Raw genomic sequence first — 21,334 nt, forward strand, 5'->3', positions numbered from 1 at the left:
ACTCAGTACAGATTTTACTTTACAGGAAAATAAACTGTGCAATTAAAGTGTGGACACAGGCCGGGACCGGTTTGGCTCAGTGGATAGAGCGTCGGCCTGCGGACTGAAAGGTCCCGGGTTCGATTCCGGTCAAGGGCATGTACCTTGGCTGCGGGCACATCCCCGGTGAGGGGTGTGCAAGAGGCGGCTGGTCGATGTTTCTCTCTCATTGACATTTCTAACTCTCTGTCCCTCTCAATTCCTCTCTGTGTAAAATCAATAAAATATATTAAAATATATATTAAAAAAAATAAAAATAAAAATAAAAAAATAAAGTGTGGACACAGGTATATGGGTTTCTGAGTGCTAAGTTTGCATCGTTTAGGGTTAGTGGTGTATATTTCTCAGCAGGAAAAGAAGTATATGTACTTCTTCTCAAGTATAAAGTAGACCACAAGAAAATGAACTTCTGTAAAAATACAGAATCTGATCTAGGTTTGGAGATGAGGCCTGTATTTCCAAAAGTGTAACAAGCTCACTTTTTACCTGTAACGTCAATATTTCCGATCCATGTGTCATACTTCTGAATACAGAGAAAGTGAAAACACATGAAATATTCATTCAGAACTTTGAAAATAAGGGTTTGTTAATGGAATCAGTGCTCCTGGAATAGGATACATAGGAACCATAATCCTAATTGAAAATTTACTATGAGTAATCATAGAACAAGATTATTCTGCCTGGTTCAGCTGTGTGGTTCAGTGGTCCGTGCAAACCCATGCACCAAGAAGTCACTGATTTAATTCCCCGTCTGGACACACAACCAGGTTACAGGCTCAATAGCCAGTTTGAGGTGTGTAGGAGGCAGTTGGTCAATGATTCTCTCTCGTCATTTACGTTTTTATCTCTCTCTCTCTCTCTCTTCCTCTCTGAAATCTATAGAAATATACTTGGGAAAAAAACACAAAGAAAAAATAGCTGAAATAATGTTAACAGTTTAGGCACAAAGATACATTTTACAATTACGAAATCAGGACGGTTTAGTGACTGTATGAATCTCATGAATCTATTTGTGTATGATCCCCTTTGTGTTTTACAAACACAATATGGAGAGAAACTTAATGATATAAAATAAGTTAGATATACTGTTTCTTTTTTTGTGACTCTAAATCCTCCCCTACGAAGATATATTCCATTGACTTTTCAAGAATGGAAGGCAGGGAGATAGAGGGACAAAAAGGAGAGGGAGAGAGAATGAGTAAGAGAGAGACAGAAAGAGACATCAATGTGAAACACAGACAGAGACACATGGATTGGCTGCCTACCGCAGGTACCCAGGAGTTACTTGCCTTGGATCAGGAATCAAACCCTCCACCACTGATCCACACCAGCTTGGGTTAACTTAATTTTTCTTACTGGAACATTTCCTTAAAAAATTTTATGTATCATTAGTGGAGAGCTATATTATAGAGATGTTAGAGATGGCTGCTTTCCAAGTTTGATCCATCACAAAAGGGATGTTTTGAGTAGTTGAAAGTAACTAATTAAAGATGGGAATGCTTCCTGATCTGGGGAGGGTGACAAAATGAATGCAGACAAAGCTCTGGCACAAAGGAGGGAATTATAACCCAGCCAGTGTGGCTGAGAGTAAGAGGGCTGACCTATGAGCCAAAGGACAGACTTAGGTTCCTTAACAGAGCACACACCAGGTATCAGACTCCATACCCAGTGCAGGGGTGGTGCAGGAGGCAGATGATCCATGATTCTCCAATCTAATTGATGTTTCTACCTCTCTATTCCTCTCCTTTCCATTCTGAAACCAATAAACAATATATATTTAAAAAGAGAGAAAAAAAAGAAAAACACACAGAAAAAGAGAGAAATATTGAAACTGCTGACATTGACTATGCTAAAATAAAGTACTGAAATAAGGAATGAAAAACAACCTGCAAATGCCAGAACATCAGAAATACAGAAATAAATCACCAGAATTTAGAGGAAAAGTAAACATAATCTCTGACACAGGACACATCTTTTACCTGAGAAGCAGCCATTTGGTCCATGTCTGGGATGTTTCCTCACGTGACACTATGTTGAGGAGCTTCAGAAAGTGCCTTCAAAGAAGTTAGCACAACCTGTTAATCAGCTCCCCCCACACTCACAGTCAGAAGGACCTCGAAATGGAGAAAAGGCCACCCCCTCCTGACCTTTGTCACAGGAGAGAGTCAGGAACAATGAGCTCCTACATGGAGACCACATTGGGAGGAGTTTCATTTCGTTTTTATGTGTCTCTCCTCCCAAAGACATCCAAAAACTCTTACAGAAATGAGAACATGAGCTGTTGTCCTGACCCCCAAACCAAACCGAGCACCCCCTTACCTCCCTGAACAAAGCCTGCTCCCCACTCTTACAAAGACATCTTGCAAGCCTCCTACTAATCCCTGTCTGCACCTTACAATCACCTGGAGCACCTCAGTAACCAATGAGGACTTGATGCTGTGTCCCAGTTTGTGCTGGTCCAGACTCTGACAGCAGGGAGGAGGATGTCCCATCCCCACAGAATCAGCCCGAATCACGCAAAGGTCAGACAGCTCTAGGTGGCCTGACAGCCATCTGACACAGGGAGGAGGAAGTCCCGCCCCTAGAGAATCAGCAGGTGGTCAGACAGCTCCCTCCACGGACAACTCCTCCTGTGCCGCTCCCACTTCTGCTCACCAGGACCCTCTCCCTCTCAGCGCACCTTCCTCTCTCTGGGGCTCCCCCTCCCCCTATTTCTCCACTTCCTTCCTCCTCAGGCTGCTTTCCCCAGTTACCCCCTCACTCCCACCATCGCCGTCCAGTCCCTCCCTCACCCCTATGGGCCCTCTGTGGACCCCTCTCCGCCCTCCTCCTCCCCCGGGTCTGTCTCTCCCTCCCTCTCCTGCCCCCCAGCCCGGCCCCCGCCCCGCAGTCACCGCCCCACAAAGTCCTCCCTGGGGCAGGTCCCTCTTCCGGGGACACCGCGTTCTCCCCGAGCCCACCCCCTGGCACTGGCCCCCTGGCACTCAGACCTGATTAATGGGGGGCCTGGGAAGGCGGGCGCAGACCCCCAGGCCGGGCCATCCGGGCTCTTTGGGCGGGAAGCGCCGGGCGGGGGAGGGCAAAGGGCGGGAACCACTGACCAGACCTCCAGCCCCGCGGGGGCCCCGGCGGCCCCGGGGACGGTTTTCGGCGGGAAAACCACACGGCGGGCGGGCCCACAGCCACAGGCGGACAGACCGCGGGCCGGGCCTCAGTTTCCCCCAAAGGAACGCGGCGCCTCCACTGCGCAGCCCCCGGAACGCACACTCACCGCCGAAAGGGGCTCCGGGCGGGGCTCCCACACGGACTTCAGCGCCCGCAGCGCCCTCAGCCCGCCCTGCGGGGAGGGGCCGGAAGCGGCGGCTTTAAAGCACAGACACCGCCTCAGGGAGCCGCCACCGGCCCCTCCGCAGCCGCTTCCGGCTGCCAGGACTGCGCATGCGCCCCCCCTGCGGGGGGCGGGGCCTGAGCGGCGCGGCTCCGCGGTGGGGGCGGGGCCAGGCCTGTGCGGGGACAGAGAGAGGGGGCGGGGCGGAGCCAGGGGGCGGCTTGGGCCCCTCCCCCCCTCCCACAGGGACAGCCTTTCCTGGGGGAGTTCCTGTCATTGTTGGGGTTTGGCTGGTGGCGTCGCTGTGACCGGATTCACAAGGAGAGAAGAGACAGGAGCAGAGAGGGCGGTGATTTTGCTTCTTTAAAGGGAGGAGAGGGCCCGGTGCCCTCTGATGACACAAGGCTCCCCACAGAGAGGGGCTGGTCTTCTATTAGGGTGCCATGGCGTAATGGCAGCTGTGGCAGAAGCATAAAGAGGGGAGGAGGGCCTGAATGGTTTGGCTCAATGGATAAAGCATCAGCCTGAGGACTGAAGGGTCCCAGGTTTGATTGTGGTCAAGGGCATGTGCCTTGATTGCGGGCACATCATCAGTAGGGGGTGTGCAGGAGGCAGGTGATCTATGTTTCTCCCATTGATGTTTCTAACTCTCTATCGCTTTCCCTTCCTTTCTGTAAATAATCAATAAAAATATATATATATATATTTAAAAAAGAATATGTAAAGACAGGTTATTCTATCTCCTCCTTTTATGAGGATCCAACTTCTATCAGAATAGGACCCCACTCTTGTGACCTCATATATCCTCAAAGACCTCCCTAAACACCCTATCTCCAAATATAGACATATAGGGGGTTAGGAATTAAAAATATTCATTTTAAGGGGACACAATTTAGTCCTTAAGAGCGCTTCAACTTCATTCGCGGTTATATAAAACCACCCCAAACAGATTCTATTAATGCAACATACTTCAGTATCTCTTGAGTCTATGGGTTGGCCAGGTGGTTCTTTGCTTCATGTGCTATTGGTAAAAGGTTTTTTCTTAGATCAAAACATGATTTCCTGCCGAAACCAGTTTGGCTCAGTGGATAGAGCATTGGCTGTGGACTGAAAGGTCCCAGGTTCAATTCCAGTCAAGTGCATGTACCTTGGTTGCAGGCACATCCCCAATAAGGGGCGTGCAAGAGGCAACTGATCAATGTTTCTCTCTACCCTCTCTCTTCCTCTGTAAAAAAATCAATAAAATATATTAAAAAAACAAACAAAAAACAAAAACCTTGGTGTTCAGCTAGGGCCTCTCACTGAGCAGGTGACTGCAATAAAAATGGTTATAATTTGCCCTAACCGGTTTGGCTCAGAGATAGAGCATCGGCCTGTGGGCTGAAGGGTTCCAGGTTCGATTCTGATCAGGAGCATGTACCTTGATTGTGGGCACTTCCCCAGTTAGGAGGTGTGCAGGAAACAGCTGATCAATGTTTCTTTCTCATCGATATATCTAACTATCTCCCTTCCTCTCTGTAAAAAAATCAATAAAATATATATATTTTAAAAATTGTTAGAGCCGAAACCGGTTTGGCTCAGTGGTAGAGCGTTGGTCTGCGGACTGAAAGGTCCCAGGTTCGATTCCAGTCAAGGGCATGTACCTGAGTTGTGGACAAATCCCCAGTAGGGGGTGTGCAAGAGCAGCTGGATGGTTTCTCTCTCATCGACGTTTTTAACTCTCTATCCTTCTCTCTTCCTCTCTGTAAAAAATCAATAAAATATATTTTTAAAAATTTGTTATGATATGTCCAAGACATAGAAGTCATATGTGAGCTAAATGTACGGAGCCTGAGATAAAAACATAGGGTTAAATCTTCATGACTTTGGATTTTAAAATAGTTTGAGATGACACCAACACAAAAACAGAGAAAGGTTAAAGAAATTACTCATCATCAAAATTTATGCTCTTGCCCTAGCAGCTGATTTGGCTCAGTGAATAGAGCGTTATTCTGTGGACTAAAGGGTCCCATGTTTGATTCTGGTTAAGGGCACATGCCCGGATTGTGGGCTTGATCCTCATGATGGGGGCATCCAGGAGGCAGCCAATCAATGATTCTCTCTCATCATTGATATTTTGATCTCTCTCTCTTCCTCTCTGATATATATAGTATGCTCTATGCAAAGATTCTAGCACCACAGGGAAAATAAATCTGTGTAAATACATCTATGTAACGTCGGCCTGCAGACTGAAAGGTCCCAGGTTCAACTCTGGTCAAGGGCATGTACCTTGGTTGCGGGCACATCCGCCGTAGAGGGTGTGCAGGAGGCAGCTGATAGATGATTCTCTCTCATTGATGTTTCTAACTCTCTATCCCTCTCCCTTCCACTCTGTGAAAAATCAATAAAATATATTTTTTTAAAATTGAGAGAGACTGTAAAGCATCAATTAAGTGGTTCACATAAGAGAGGCATCTTTACCTGAGTTCCCAGCAGGCCTGCTCTGACCTGCTCCAGCTCCTTCCACAATGTTCTGGACATTGAAACACCCTGTATATGCTGTCTTCATTCAAAGTCAGCCAGTCCTCATGGGTCAGCTAACTCTGAGCACGGTTATCCTCATACCTATTAAATGTCCACCGTCTTGGATTAGAGATCTGACTACAGCAATGTTCTCTGCAGAGTAGTTCTTTTAGGGCCAAGAGGTAGGCGTGAAATAACTTTTTTCCAGCCCTGTACTTTCATGCTGAGTCTTTTGATCTTAAGTGGGTCTCCTGTAGAAAGCATAAGCATGGTCTTATTCTCCTAAACTGTCTTCTGGTTGAAGCAGTGAACCCATTTATATTGTGAGTGAATATTTACAGGTAAATAGTCATAGGCATTTTAAAAATTAATCAGTACTGTCATTGTAGGAACTTTAACTTCCAAATCACATCAATGGATAGAATCTCCCAGACAAATAAATAAGGAGAAAGTGGTCTTGAAGGATGCAGTAGGAAAGATGAATTTTATGTTTAAAGCTGTGATTATGAACCCAAGTGTCACCCAGAAAAACTGGTGTCCTGCAAGATCTTTTGAAAAAGCAACACTTGACTAGTCAGTAGCAAAGACTATATAACCCATAGATTGCCAAAGAAAATAAGTGACAACAGCCAACACAGTAATAGGTGTCTGGTGTGCATGAATAATAAACATACTTTTTTGTAAGACTGGCAAAAAATGTATTTTGATGAACCACTGAATTTAATTAGTTCATGTGCGCCATGAGATTTAAACAAAACAAAAAAAAATCTCTTATTTAGAGCTTTTCACCCCAAAGCAGAATATGAATTCTGGAGAAACTCAACACAGAATGCCCTCTAAACCAAGGGACAATGTCTGCTTCATGTCTTTTTTAATGGCCACGGGCAGTTCGGGGTGGGGGAAGATCTTGTATATTTTGTCCAACACAACTCTTCAAGAGTCCTCACTACAGCACCAGAAAATGGAACTATTGTCTAGATAAGACTGAATTCTATGAATGATCCGGATCCAATAGTCTGTCCTGTAACATAACAAATTCATAAAACCTGTGTTCCAGATCAGTCCCAGTTACAAAATATGAGCACAAACATATATAATACATGTGAATGCTCCAGAGGTATGTCAGAAAGTAGAATATTGAACATCTTGTCTCTGTAATGATTTGGTGATTCCTCAGGGTGGCACGTGCATAGGAACTGATGTTTACCACCTCGTACAAATTCATCCCTGGACACTGAAGAATAAATGTTCGGCTTCCTCATTTTAATCTCTGCTTACCTGCTGTCCCTGAAACTTGCAGTGATGGCTTGGCAAACACTCCAGGGACAACTAATGCCACTGGATATACCTATGCTCAGGTCGTGAATATACAAAAGAATTTTGCATCCAAAATAATTAAAAGGTTTCAACTGCAAAGCTGTCATGGTTCTGGGGTTCCTCTAGAAAGAATGACCAACATTAGGCTACATTCAAGAAAATGAGAATTGCTGAAACCTGTCTGGTTCAGTGGATAGAGCGTCGGACTGCGGACTGAAGTGTCCCGGTTCGATTCAGGTCAAGGGCATGTACCTTGGTTACGGGGACATCCTCAGTGGGGGTGTGCAGGAGGCAGCTGATCAATGATTCTCTCTCATCAATGTTTCTAGCTCTCTTTCTCTCTCTGTAAAAAAAATCAATAAAATATATTTTAAAAGAAAAGAAAATGAGAATAGATTTACTCTCATCATTGATGTTTCTATCTCTCTCCCTCTCTGGGGCAGGGCTAACTGATGTTTTTTCTCTCCTTTTCCTTTCCTTTACAAAATCAATAAAAATATGTATTAAAAATGTGAGAATAAAACCTGTTTAATATGGGTTAATACCATCCCAATAAAGAAGTTAAGAAGAAATTATTAAGTTTTCCAATGAAAATCAGGACAAGAAAAATCACTGCAATTACAAAGTACACAGATGCCTATTTGTGGTATTCCAAAACTTCATATTCATATTAAAAACTATAGGTGTCAGCATGAACCCACATGGTGGCCTACATACTTGATGAAAATAAACAAAAATATTCACCAAATTCTGATGTCAGTCATTGAATTATGAATTCCAAACTACTGAGTGGAAGTTACAAGAGCTTGAAAGGATGATGTGGGACAGGAAGATCTTTACATGCTGTAGTCATAGCACTGCAAAAAGAATGGCAGAGAAACATCAGTTTCTGGTCAGTTTGACTCAGCGCATGGAGCATTGGTCTGTGGACTGAAGGGTCTCAGGTTCGATTCTGGTCAAGGGCACATGCCTTGGTTGCAGGCACCAAACACAGTAGGGGGGTTGCAGGAAGCAGCCAATCAGTGATGCCCTGTCATCATGGATATTTCTATTTCTCCTCCTCTCTCAAATCAATAAAAATATATATATTAAAAAAAAGAATGGCAGTCTAGAAGATAAAGTGAAAACCCAGAGGAACAGGAAATGGAAAATGAAAGAAATAGAATTAATTTTTCTGAGTTCACTCAGCAATATAACCTGGGAACGGTGTCCTCTCTCCACATGCAGAGTTCATGCCAATTCTGCATCCTGGTTATTGCAATGTCACTGGTATTGCAATATTCCTCTTAACTATGGAAAATCTATTACACAGACAGCACTGTTCTGAGTGTAGTTCTGATCACCTAAATGTGACAACCACAAACTAACATATCCTCAAAAAGTTTTCAGCTGAACACATTGGCACAGAAAAGGAAGTAACTTTGATGACATCATTTACAAAAGTTGAGAACTATTTTTAAAAATTAATTTAATAGGCTTATTACCTAATAGAAGAAAATAATGTCCCTTACAATTTAGACCATATTCCATGGGAAATTCTACACAAGTGAAGTCCATATTATATACAACAGCTCACAAATCTCTAAGACTGAAACAATCATCCCCATCAGTTCACTCACACACACCAGGAATAAAACATAACAGCATCAAGTGATATGGGATTACAATCACATTAATATTTCCTTTTCAAAAGACTTTGAGTGATTTCAATACAAATGAGATAACACTCTAAATAACTGTACATATGGAAACATCAATTCCTTTTTATTTATAACAAATATTACCTAACTACATTTAACGTATGGAGTACACTGTATAATACTTTTTGACTTAAAGAGCAATACCTGAAAGGCATTTGGCTACCTATCTAGTGTGAATACAGTGATTCTTTGAAATTCATAATCAATTACATACTTGGATCATGTTTTTACATCTTTAAAGTCACTTTAAGGCATTAATTCATTAAAGTTTTGTAAAATGTGTATTTTGAACAAAAGTCTCTTTCTATATCATGAATGTAGAATTTCAACCCAATTATAATCCCTCATATGATTGGGGCTGTGGGTCCAACTATATGATTTCCCACATTCTTCAGATTTAAGGTTTCCCTTTAGAATAAATTCCAATGTGAGGAATAAGATACAGATGCTGATTATAGACTTTAGGACAATGTTTATATTTCTACTACAGGTCTGATGCACGAAGATTCATGCAAGAATGGGCCCTCCTCCTCTGGCTGCTGGTGCCACCTTTCCATGCTGCCCAGAGGCCTGGAGCTACAGTGTATGCAAATTATCCAGCCATCTTTGTTGTGTTAATTTGCATACACACTCCTCTTTGGCTGGTGGAGCAGGGTTCACGAAGGTATGGTGAATTAGCATCTAATTCTTTTATTAGTGTAGATTGTTTCTTTCCAGTATAAATTCTGATGTCAGATAAGGTTTGCATACTGAGTAAGCTTTGTCACATTCTTTATATCTGTGGGACTTTGATCCAGTAATAATTACCACTTGTGGTATTAGATATAAATGAGGATATACAATTGACATATGCCTCATAATTGTAAGACCTCATTTTATCATTTTCAATGAAGTTTCAACCATGAACAAATCTGTGGATGAAAACTTTTTATTATTGCAGTTTCATTAGAAAGATTCCTAAAATGGTAAGATTCCCTGCAGCTTAACAACTTTCTCACATTTTCTACAGTGTAAGGTTTCCCTGCACCTTTAAAATCTTTGATGTGCAGTAAATTTTGAGTTGCGTGTAACGGCTCCAGCACATTCTCTACATTTCCACTGTCTCTTTCTGTTATGAAATCTCTCAGGTACAGTCCTATGTGAATGGCTTTTAAAGGCTATTTTACATTTTTTACATTCATAAGGCTTCTTTCAAGTATGAATTCTGTGATGTTCAGTAAGTTCCCATGGCTGATCAAGGACTTATGACACTAAGCACATCTGTAAGACTTCTCTCAAGTATGAACTCTCTGCTGCATAGTGCAGGAGGCACACTGAATAAAAGCTTTTTACACTTTGCACATGTTCTAAGGCTTCTCTCTGATATGAACTCTCTGATGCCTAATAAGGTCTGAGGATCTAACAAAGGATTTGCCACATTCTCTACATTGATAAGGCTTTTCTCTGGTATGAATTCTCTGATGTTTAGTAAGGGATGAGCAGGTAGCAAGGGCTTTGCCACATTCTCTACATATATAAGGCTTCTCTACTGTATGCAATATCTGATGTGCAATGAAGCGTGAGGACCTTATAAAGGCTTTCCCACATTCTCTACATTCATATGGTTTCTCTCCAGTGTGAATTTTCTGATGATCAGTAAGAGATGAGCAGTGGCTGAAAGCTTTGCCACATTCTCTACATATATAAGGCTTCTCTCCAGTATGAACTCTCTGATGTCGCCTAAGCTTTGTGGACTCACTGAAAGCTTTGCCACATTCTCTACATTTATAAGGCTTCTCTCCTGTATGAATTCTTTGATGTATAACAAAGTTTGAATACCTGCTAAAGGCTTTTCCACATTCTCTACATTTATAAGGTTTCTCTCCTGTGTGAATTCTCTGATGAGTAGTAAGGGATGAGGAGGTAGCAAGGGCTTTCCCACATTCACTACATTTATAAGGCTTCTCTCCTGTGTGAATTCTCTGATGATAAGTAAGGGATGAAGCGGTGTTAAGGGCTTCCCCATATTCTTCACATTTATAAGGCTTTTCTCCTGTGTGAATTCTCTGATGATAAGTAAGGGATGAGAAGGTAGCAAGCGCTTTTCCACATTCTCTACATTTATAAGGCTTCTCTCCTGTGTGAACTCTATGATGATAAGAAAGTGATGAGGAATGCCTAAAGGCTTTGCCACATTCTATACATGTATAAGGCTTCTCTCCAGTATGAACTCTCTGATGTGTAATAAGGTTAGAGACCTGGCTAAAAACTTTGCCACATTCTCTACATTTAAAAGGCTTCTCTCCAGTATGAACTCTCTGATGTTGATTAAGTGCTGAGGAATCACTGAACATTTTGCCACATTCTCTACATCCATAAGGCTTCTCTCCAGTATGAATTCTCAGATGAATACTAAGAGCTGAGGGACTGGTAAAGGCTTTGTCACATTCTGAACATTTATAAGACTTTTTTCTTTTATGATTTCTATGTTTTTGAGTATGTCTTGGTGATTGACTGAAGCCTTTTCCATTTTCCCCGAGTTTGAAAAATTTTCCAATATTATGAATTCTTCCTTTATGTACAATAAGAGATGAATGACATTTAAAGGCTTTGCCACATGCTTTACATTTGTAAGGCTTCTCTCCAGGATGAATTCTCTGGTTTAAAGTACAGCCTGAAGGACAAATAGAATCTTTACCTTGATAAGGTTTCCCCCCCATATCGATTCTTTTGCATCTATTTAGTTTGAATATTTGACTGAACACTCTCCCACATGGATTCCATTTGTAAGCCTCCTCCCGAGAATGAATATTCTCCTTTTCATTGTAATTTGATGATTGCTGAAAACACTGGACACATTGACTTCCTTTGTGTGTTTTCTCCACAATAGGAATAACCTGATTTATGTTCTGACTGAACATTTGATTAAAGACTTTTCCACTTTTACAATAGTCCTCTGCATGCTCACTTGTCCAATGATTAAGATATGTCTCTTGATTAAAGTTTTTCCAATGTTCAATCCATTGATAACTGCTATCTCCTTTATGTGTACTCTGGTGATAACGGAAGACAGAAAGACCTTTAGTGACAGTTATAATTTCATTAGCTTGTTCCATTAGAACCATTTTGTGATACTCATTAAACCAAGATGATTGTATAGAAAAAGCTTACCTAATTTATTAAAATTGTAGACAATAAATAGAAAACATTGTCAGAGGGAGAATAAATTAATCCTTGTTTAAAAGATTACCAAATTGCCCTCGCTGGTGTGGCTCAATGTATGGAGCGTTAGACTCTGGAATGAAGGGTCCTGGGTTCAATTCCAGTCACGGGCACAAGCATGGGTTGTGGGCTCGATTCCCAGTAAGGGGAATGCAAGGAGAAGCCTATCAATGATTCTCTCTCATGACTGATGGTTCTCTCTATCACTTTTCCCCTCCCTTCCCTCTGAAATTAATAAAATATATTTTAAGATATTAATAAAAAAGAATAAATAAAAGATTAACAAATTGCCCTGCATGCATGGTTCAGTGGTTGAGCTTCAACACATGAACAAGGAGATCACGATTCCATTCCCAATAAGGGCATATAGCCCAGCTGCTGGATCAGCTCCCAGGGGGAGGCATGCAGGAGGCCACCAATTAATGATTTTCTCTCATTGATGTTTTCCTCTCTCTCTCTTCAACTCCTCCTCTCTGAAATCTAGAAAAATATATTTTTAGTTAAAAAACCATAACTAATTGACAAATTAACCACATTATAATTTTATAGGTACATTATAAATCTATATATTTTAGAATAATTGACCAAAGTTAAATCAATTATTTACACTACAGACTATGCAAATTCCTAGTTTTTCCAGTATTTCCTTTCCAAGAATGCATAACAGAAAAATTTGTTTTCAACCTTAATGTGCACAAACATTCTGATCTGCCAATGAAACTGACTTTTAATTGGGAGGTTTCCCAAATACATAATACATCTGATAACTTTAGGTAAAGATAAATTTATTATGATAACTGTCCCAGAATAGTTTTTGTTTATATTCACGTCCTCCTTTCTCATCACACTCTTCCTCAAATTCCAAGGCTTTCATTAAGTGTACATTATCAAAGTAACACCTTTTATATCTTACCAGTATTATTTCCGGGAATAAATCTTGTATTCTGGGCGTTGGCATAAAAGCCTCTTTATCTTTAGATGGTTTAGCTGAAAGAAAAACAAATTTTCAGTTTTGACAATCAGGTGAATATATTCTGAACTTACCAGCAACTATTAACTAAATGACATTTTGGAGTACTCCATGAGCAAGTGAACAATTCAGAGAAAGCTCCAGATAGATACAATGAGAAAAACTGACATCGAAGAAGGAGAAAGAGTTGCTTACATTTGCTAATAACTGCTCAAACGCCCTGGCACACAATGGCAATATTATTAAAACGCTTCCAATTCCCAGTTTCAGAGCAAGAGAGAGAGAGAGAGAGAGAGAGATGGAGACATGAGGGAAGTGCATTTGTGCATCTTCTATTTGTGGTATTCTATTAGAGAAACACGTATCACTTTGATTTCTCTTGTGGAACTTTAGAAAATAAAAAGAATAGTCTGACGGGCATGGCTCAGTGGATAAGGATTTACCTATGAACCAAGAGGTCACAGTTTGATTACCTACTAGGGCACAATCCTGTGTTGTGGTTCCTTTCCCCATTGTGTGTGTGTGTGTGAGAGTGTAAGAATCAATTCTCTCTCATCATGGATGTTTCTATCTCTCTCCCCATCACCTTCTCTGAAATAAAAATGTATTTAAAAAAAAAAAAAAAATATATATATATATATATATATATATATATATATATTATATATATTTATATATGTGTGTGTATATATATATATGTATATATAAAATAAAATCTTAAATCTCTGCTTGGACACAACATTAAAGATAATGTGATATCCACTTATGTGGGTATATATTGAATAGGTAAAAATGGCAATCCATAGATTTTTTTGTATGCAACTGACACTATGAGTTTAAGGTACAGTGTTATAACCTTAAGATATTGTATGTAGTTCCCATGGTCACAAGTAAAACAGAAAGTAAATAAAAAGTGATATCTACTAAGAGGTGACAATTCTGTATTACAAACCACAACCTCTATATTTCTAAAAATATACATATAGGTATATAATTAATTTCTCAAAATATACTATGTAAAACCACCCAATGAATTTACCTATTTTCCTGTAAGGTAACAAATGTTAATACAAAATAACAAATTAAGGGTGTATTTACATGAAAAACAGCATAATTGAAAATGAAATATTAACAGTTTACATCCTAAGAAGGTGCATGACTTGTATGCTGTAAAGCATAAAATATTACTGGCTGCCCTCTGCAGTGTGTCTCAGTGGTTAGAGTATGGAGCCACCCAAGAAATGGTTGCAGGTTGGATTTGAACCCCATTTGGGATGTGTGAGCAAGCCAAATATACATCTCTTTCTCATATCCATATTTCTCTCTTTTTCAACCCCTCCCTCCCTTCTATTCTCTAAAACTCAATGGGAATAATATCATCGAATGAGCAGTGACAAAAGAAAACACACACACACACACACACACACACACACACACACTCACACGCACACGCACACACACACTGCAGGCTTTAATTAAAGAAGAAATCAATAAGTTGGAAAACACATTCCTTGATCCTACTCTGAAATGCTAACAGAATCAGCTGTCATTAGTACTCAAAGTGAGCTAAACATTCAAAGCAATCCCTATCAACGTCCCAGTGACACTCTTGCTGGAAATAGAAAAGCTCCGTATAAAGTTAATGTGAATTTCACAGAACTCCATGTAACAAAGTGAATCGTGAAAAGAATGTGTGAAAATAAAAGAATGTATACTATTAAAACATACTTCAGCCGAAACTGGTTTGGATTAGTGAATAGAGCGTTGGCCTGCAGACTTAAAGGTCCCAGGTTCGATTCCGGTCAAGGGCATGTACCTTGGTTGCAGGCACATACCCAGTAGTGAGTGTGTAGAAGGCAGCTGATCGATGTTTCTTACTCTCCCTCTCCTCTTCCTCTCTTTAAAAAAATCAATAATATATATATTTTTTAAAATGAAAAGAAGTAAGTGAAAGAATCCCAGGTAGCCCACTTGCTTAGAGGTCTGTACAAATATAATGAAGTTGTAGGTTTGATCTCAGGTCAGGGCACATACAAAAATTCAACTATTGACCAGTTGAAATTTCTACCTCTCTCTAATTCTCCCTTCCTCCCTAAATTCAATAAAATCTTAAAAAAATGTATATAAAAATAAAAGTAAATGAAGTGTGAATTTTGATTGAGCATTTCCAAATTGCAATCCAGGTTGTCCTCTGGCCACAAATTATGGTAGAATATTACAATATTCTAGAAAATGACCTTCTAAAATATTATTTTCTGATAGTACCTTAATTAGTGTAGACAACTTGTAAAGTGTGCAAACACTGAGTGCCCAATTCACATACATCACAAAGCATTTCATTTCTACCCCCAATTTGTTCCTCTTTTCAAACTGTATATTTTCATTGCTTTCAGAAAGAAGGGAGAAGGAGCAAGAGATAAAAACATCAATGATAAGAATCACTGATTAGTTAGTTCCCTCCTGCACACACCCTATGGGAGAGGGAGTCAGCAACCAGGGAACTGGCCCTTGATCAGAATCGACCTGGGATCTTTCAGCCTGCAGGCTGGCACTAGATCCACTGAGCCCAACCAGCTAGGGCCCAACAAGTCATCCTCACCTAAGGAGACCAGGTTTCTGTAGTTCTCAGACATCACATCCATGTACAGCTTCCGCTGAGCGGGGTCCAGGCATTCCCACTCTTCTTGAGAAAAATCTATGGCCACATCCCTGAAAGTCAATTGACCCTGAAAGAAAAGACACACCAGCAGAGTTCATAATGTCACCCAACATGCAAACAGTGTTAAGAGAAGAGGTTTGGACCTAACAGAGTATCCTAAATTATCCAGTAAGAATACTTTGCTCCAGTAACAATCTCTGTGTTTTGTGACATATGAGGATGACCCATGTCCACAAACCCACAGTACAGATTTTACTTTACAGGAAAATAAACTTTAAAATTAAGGCATGGCCCTTGTTGGTCAGGCTCAATAGACAGAGTGGCGGGCTGCAGACTGAAGAGTCACGTATTCGATTCTGATCAAGGGCACATGCCAAGGGTTGTGGGCTGGATGCCCAGTAGGGGTTGTGAAGGAGGCAGCCCATCAAGGATACTCTCTCATCATTTTTTTCTTTCTCTCACTCTTTGCCTCTCTGAAATCAATAAGAATATATTAAAAAAATAAATACATTAAAAAACATTAAAGGCATGGAAACAGCCATATGAATTTCAGAGTGCTGCATTTGCCTTGTTTAGAGTCAGTGGTATATATTTCCCAGTTGGCATTGTCATGCTGCATTGAAAGTATATGGTCTTTGTCGCGCGTGTAAAGCAGACCACAACAAAATGAGTTTTTGTACAACTACTGATCCAGGTTCTGACTGACATGGGGCCTGTGTTTTCACATGTGTAACAAGTTCACATTTTACTTGTGATGCCAATGTTTCTGCATCATGCGCCACACTTCTGATCACAGAGAAAAAGAAAACACAAGGAACAATTCACACAGAACTTTGAATTAAAAGGGTTTGCTAATGGAATACAGGTCTCATGGAATAGGAAACATAGGAACCACAATTCTAGTTGGAAATTTACTATGAGCATCTTAGAACAAGATTCTTCTGCTTTGTCCACCTAGTTTGGCTCAGTGGTTGAACATGACCCATGTACCAAGAAGTCACTGATTCAATTCTTGGTGTAAGCACACAACCAAGTTGTGGGCTCAATCCCCAGTGTGGGGTGTGCAAGGGGCAGCCGATCAATGATTCTCTCTCATCAATGACGTTTCTATCTATCTCTACCTCTCCCTTCCTCTCTGAAATCTATAAAAATATACTTGGGGGGAAAAAGTTGAAATATTAACAGTATAAGCAGAGACGCACATTTTACAACTATGAAATCAACATGGTTTAGTGATTTTCTAAATCTCATGAATCTATTTGTGTATATTCCCCTTTGTGTTTTATAAACACAATAAGCAGAGAAACATAAGGATAGAAAACAAGTTAAACCTGCTTCCTTTTTGTGATTGTAAATCCGTACCTGGAGAGATTTTTACCACAGACTTTTCAAGAGCAGAAGGTAGGGAGGTAGAGGCACAATGGGAAAAAGGGAGGGAGGGAGGGAGGAAGGAAGAATAGAGACAGAGAGAGGTGAAAGAGACACAGAGACACAGGGATTGGCTGCCTACCACAGGTTCCCAGGAGCTACTTGCCCTAGACCAGGAATCAAACCCTCCACCACTGATCCATACCAGCCTGTGGGAACTAATTTTTCTTATGAGTACATTTCTTTCAAAATTTTTATGTATCATTAGTGGAGAACTATGTTTTAGAAATTTAATGAATCTGAAGATACATTAATAATGTCATTCTTAGAAACTTCCTAGAGAATACAAAAAGTGATCATGCAGGCTATGTCCATGATGCGAGTAATGAGTATTAAGTAAAATGTAAAGAATCAAAGCCTAATTAGTTAAAGGTCCCATGCAAAAGCCAATGATCTGTAGGAAATAAAAGTAAGTCCTTCATTTTCCAAAGGAAATACAAAATAAGAAGAGGGACATTTCCAGATGGGAAGTGATGGTCTTTGCAAATTTTCATTAAATCGCTACTACACCCTTATTCCTGAGAAAGGGAGAATATTAATTCACAGTGACTCCTTCTGACAAGTGAACACCAGGCGGGCTGAGAAAATGGGCATCATATAACTGAAGCACAACAGAAGATCAGGTCCTCACTGCTGTGATATTACTGCCAAAAATACATCAACAATTATGTGAAATTATTACAAATAAACATTAATTTTTGAAAGTGTCAATTCACCTGTACCTCTCATGTTCCTTAAACTAATAGTACAGTTACCTACCAAGGCTTTTGTACTAATCTAATAAACAAGTTTCTTCTATTTGCCCCTATTTTCAGAGCTTTCTGAGCTATTCTGAGCAGTAAGATGTGATCTAGAGTTGATGAACGCTTAAACCTAAAACCTTCATTTGGTTTCTTCAGTGATACCTGAGCCTCTGACCCCATCCCAGTAGTGATGTTCGACATGGCTGTCTTCCAAGTTTGATTTTTCACCAAAGGAATATTTTGAGTAATTGAAAGTCACTAATTAAAAGTAGGAATGCTTCCTGACCTGGGGAGGGTGGCAAAATGAATGCAGACAAGGATTTGGGACAAAAGAGGAAAATACAACTTGGCCAGAGAAGCTGAGAGGTAGAGGGCTGACCTATTAACCAGGAGGGCAAGCTTAGATTCCTGTTCAGGGCACTTGCCAGGTATCAGATTCAATACCCAGTGCAAGGTGGGGTACAGGAGACAGCTGACCCCTGATTCTCTCTCTCTCTCTCCCCGTCCTTTCCATGCTGAAATTAATAAAAGTATATTTTAATGGAGATTAAAAAAAGATAAAACACACTCAGAGAGAAATACAGAAACAGCTGACTTTGACTATGCTGAATAAAGTAATGAATTTGGAAAGAAAAACAACCTGCAAAGGAAAGAACATCGGAAATAGAGAAATGAATCACCAGATGGTAAAGGAAAAGCAAACACAGCCTCTGACATAGGACACATCTTTTACCTGAGAAGCAGCCATTGGTCCTGGTCCTGATCGAGATCTGGGATGTTTCCTCAGGTGACACTATGTTGAGGAGTCACAGAATGTGCCTTCAAAGAAGTCAGAACAGTCTCTTAATCAACTCACCTCATACTCACAGTCAGAAACGAGAAAAAGGCCACCCCTCCTGTCCTTGGACATAGGAAAGTTAGCAACAATGAGCTCCTAAATGGAGACCCCTCTGTGAGGTGTTTTATTTCATCTTTATATGTCTCTCCTCCCAAAGACAACAGAAAAGAGGTGACTGGAACAAACCCGGAAAAAACCCCTGCTCCCCACTCTCACAAAGACAACCTGCAGCCCTCCTGCTAATTCCAGTCCTCAGCTTCCAAGCACCTGGAGCAATTCAGTAACCAAGAATGCCCCACCCAGAGCAGCTTCCCAACCCTATGGAGGAAAGCACACCTGAGGGCATTTCTTCGTTTATCTCGGGATGTTTTTTTTTTTTTTTTTTTTTTTTTTTTTTTTTTTTTTAAATATATTTTATTGATTTTTCACAGAGAGGAAGAGAGAGGGATAGAGAGCTAGAAACATCGATGAGAGAGAATCATCGATCAGCTGCCTCTTGCACACCCCCCACTGGGGATGTGCCCGCAGCCCAGGTACATGCCCTTGCCCGGAATCGAACCCAGGACCTTTCAGTCCACAGGCCGACGCTCTATCCACTGAGCCAAACCGGTCCCGGCTATCTCGGGATGTTTTTAAATAATAAATCAAGTGTCAGAGATAGAAAAAGTAAATCCAGGGAAGTAACACACACAACCCACAAAGCACCACACACACCACAGCAACAACAAAACTAAGGCTTCTAATGTTCCTTGGAAATGCATCAAATGGTGACAGACACAGATACCTCCTCCTTGCCATCCCAGGAAATGAAAAGGGACCCATGAGCAACGGAGAAGTCTCTCCCTGTTGTGGGGTCGAACCCTGGGTTCAAAATAAGACCACCGGAGGCTGATTAATTAATTTTTAAAAAAGCAGGCAAGGATTTATTGAACTGGCCAGGACAGCCGCGAGAGCACCACAAGCAGGTGGTCTCCACACGACTGCCCCGTTTCAGGGGTAGGCAATTTCTTTTAAAGGTTTAAACCGCAAGAATTTGCCTTGTGTTCCTAAATCCTAAAGACTAAATTCTAAAGACTGGGGACAGCCCGCAGGGTCAGTTCCCAGTCACATCCTGCTGGACATTGGAATGTGGCCCTATCTTGCGATAGCGATAACACAGAAGCAGAGCTCAGCGGTTAGATTCTAAAGGTTATCTACAGTTTCTATCCCTGAAGCTACCGAGTCAGTGGGAATCATTCTCCTGTGGTCCTGATCCCTGGCAAGGGAAAATTGCCTTAGCCTCCAGGCCTCACCTGGAAGCTGAGGTTAAAGTACCCAGTGTTTTAATCAGGCAGGAGCCAGACTTAGCAGGGATAAAATTCAAACAGCAGTTTTTTACCATAGTATGGTTGCCTCTATATTTCACTCCCCTCTGAGTGACTAAGGGTTGCAATTGGAAGCAAATTATTATAAAATTCCCATCCTTATAATCTGGAAATTTACAATTCTCATTCAATCTGTATAACTAAGACAATTCAGCTGTTAAATTAAATATAAAAAAGGCACGACAAGTAGGCAAGATTCAGTGGTTGCGCTTGGACCTATGAACCAGGAGGTCATGGATTCCAAGTCGGGGCCTGTAGCCAGGTTGCAGGTTTGGTCCCTAGTGACCAGAAGTGCAGGAGGCAGCTACTCGCTGATGTTTCTATCTCTCTTTCTCTCCATGCCTTCTGGCGATAAATAGTGTTATCTTTACCCACGCATGCACGCACGCACACACACACACACGCACAGAAATAAACACACAATGTATCACAACTAAGTCATCCACACCCCATCAGGTCACCACTTACCCAGATCAGGGTTCCACTCCTCCCACTAACTACTATGTGTTTCTGTCTATGGATCTGTCTCTGTCTCCCTGTTCCCTTTCTCTTCACTGTACCCCCTCTCTGCTCCCTGCTCTTTTTCCCCTTTCTCTCTGTCTGTTCCTACACCTGGACCATGAATCTCCTGAAACCTATTTCCCTTCCGGGGCTCTCTCTCCTGGTCTCTCTGCTCCCATCTCCACACACGTCTGCGTCTTTCCCTCCCCGCGCCCGCGTCCCCGCTGCTGCCTGTTACAGCCTTGAAATATAGTGGCAAGCATACTTTGGCAAAAACTGCTGTTTGAATTTTAACCCTTCTAGTTTGACTCCTGCACCTGATTAAACACGGGGGGGGGGAAAAAAAAAAAAGCTATTTACCTTAGCTTTCAGGTGGAGACCTGGAGGCTAAGGCAATTTTCCCTTGCCTGGGTCCAAGACCACAGGAGAGTAATTCCCACTAACTCAGTAACCTTCAGAGATAGAAACTGTAGATAACCTCTGAGCTTTGCTTCTGTGTTATCCACTATCACGAGATAGGGCCACATTCCAATGTCCAGCAGGATGTGACCAGCAGTACCCAGCTGGCTGACACCAGTCTTTAAAATGTAGTCTTTAGGATTTAAAATTTAGAACAAAGGAAAATTCCTGTGGTTTGAACCTTTAAAAGGGACTGCCTATCCCTGAAACGGTGCAGTCGTGTATGAAATAAGAAATTAAGAATATACAACTCATGTAAAAACTGCTATTTGAATTTTTAAAACC

General features: G+C 41.1%; 4 protein-coding genes across 15 annotated transcripts in view; all 4 read right to left on the reverse strand.

Annotated features, from left to right (window-relative positions):
• Positions 1 to 21,334, reverse strand: part of LOC118710240 (zinc finger protein 420) — a 241,764-nt gene that overhangs the window by 163,226 nt on the left and 57,204 nt on the right. The gene's annotated exons all lie outside the window — the stretch shown is intronic.
• Positions 1 to 21,334, reverse strand: part of LOC118710213 (zinc finger protein 208) — a 141,251-nt gene that overhangs the window by 100,946 nt on the left and 18,971 nt on the right. For 3 of the 12 annotated variants that reach the window (XM_045575948.1, XM_045575947.1, XM_045575946.1), the window contains exons 1-2: positions 18,621 to 18,762; positions 2,019 to 2,153 (exon numbers count right to left, since the gene is read on the reverse strand). The exons of 4 other annotated variants lie outside the window; for them this stretch is intronic. In XM_045575948.1, coding sequence (XP_045431904.1) covers positions 2,019 to 2,042 — 24 coding nt within the window. In that variant the 5' untranslated portion in view covers positions 2,043 to 2,153; positions 18,621 to 18,762. Of the gene's footprint in view, positions 1 to 2,018; positions 2,154 to 18,620; positions 18,763 to 21,334 lie in introns of those variants that run through there. 5 more of the 12 variants (XM_045575953.1, XM_045575952.1, XM_045575950.1 and 2 more) reach the window with 2 other exon arrangements.
• LOC123651699 (zinc finger protein 320-like) overlaps positions 1 to 21,334 on the reverse strand; it is a 124,209-nt gene that overhangs the window by 35,318 nt on the left and 67,557 nt on the right. The window lies entirely within an intron of this gene.
• The window catches only part of LOC118710269 (zinc finger protein 11-like), a 53,170-nt gene that overhangs the window by 12,916 nt on the left and 18,920 nt on the right, over positions 1 to 21,334 (reverse strand). Inside the window, 2 exon segments of the mRNA XM_045575938.1 lie at positions 10,556 to 11,918; positions 13,001 to 13,074. Coding sequence (XP_045431894.1) covers positions 10,556 to 11,918; positions 13,001 to 13,074 — 1,437 coding nt within the window.

Source organism: Pipistrellus kuhlii, unplaced genomic scaffold (assembly GCF_014108245.1).
Source record: "Pipistrellus kuhlii isolate mPipKuh1 unplaced genomic scaffold, mPipKuh1.p scaffold_m20_p_71, whole genome shotgun sequence".
In the NCBI taxonomy this organism is placed as follows: Eukaryota; Metazoa; Chordata; class Mammalia; order Chiroptera; family Vespertilionidae; genus Pipistrellus; species Pipistrellus kuhlii.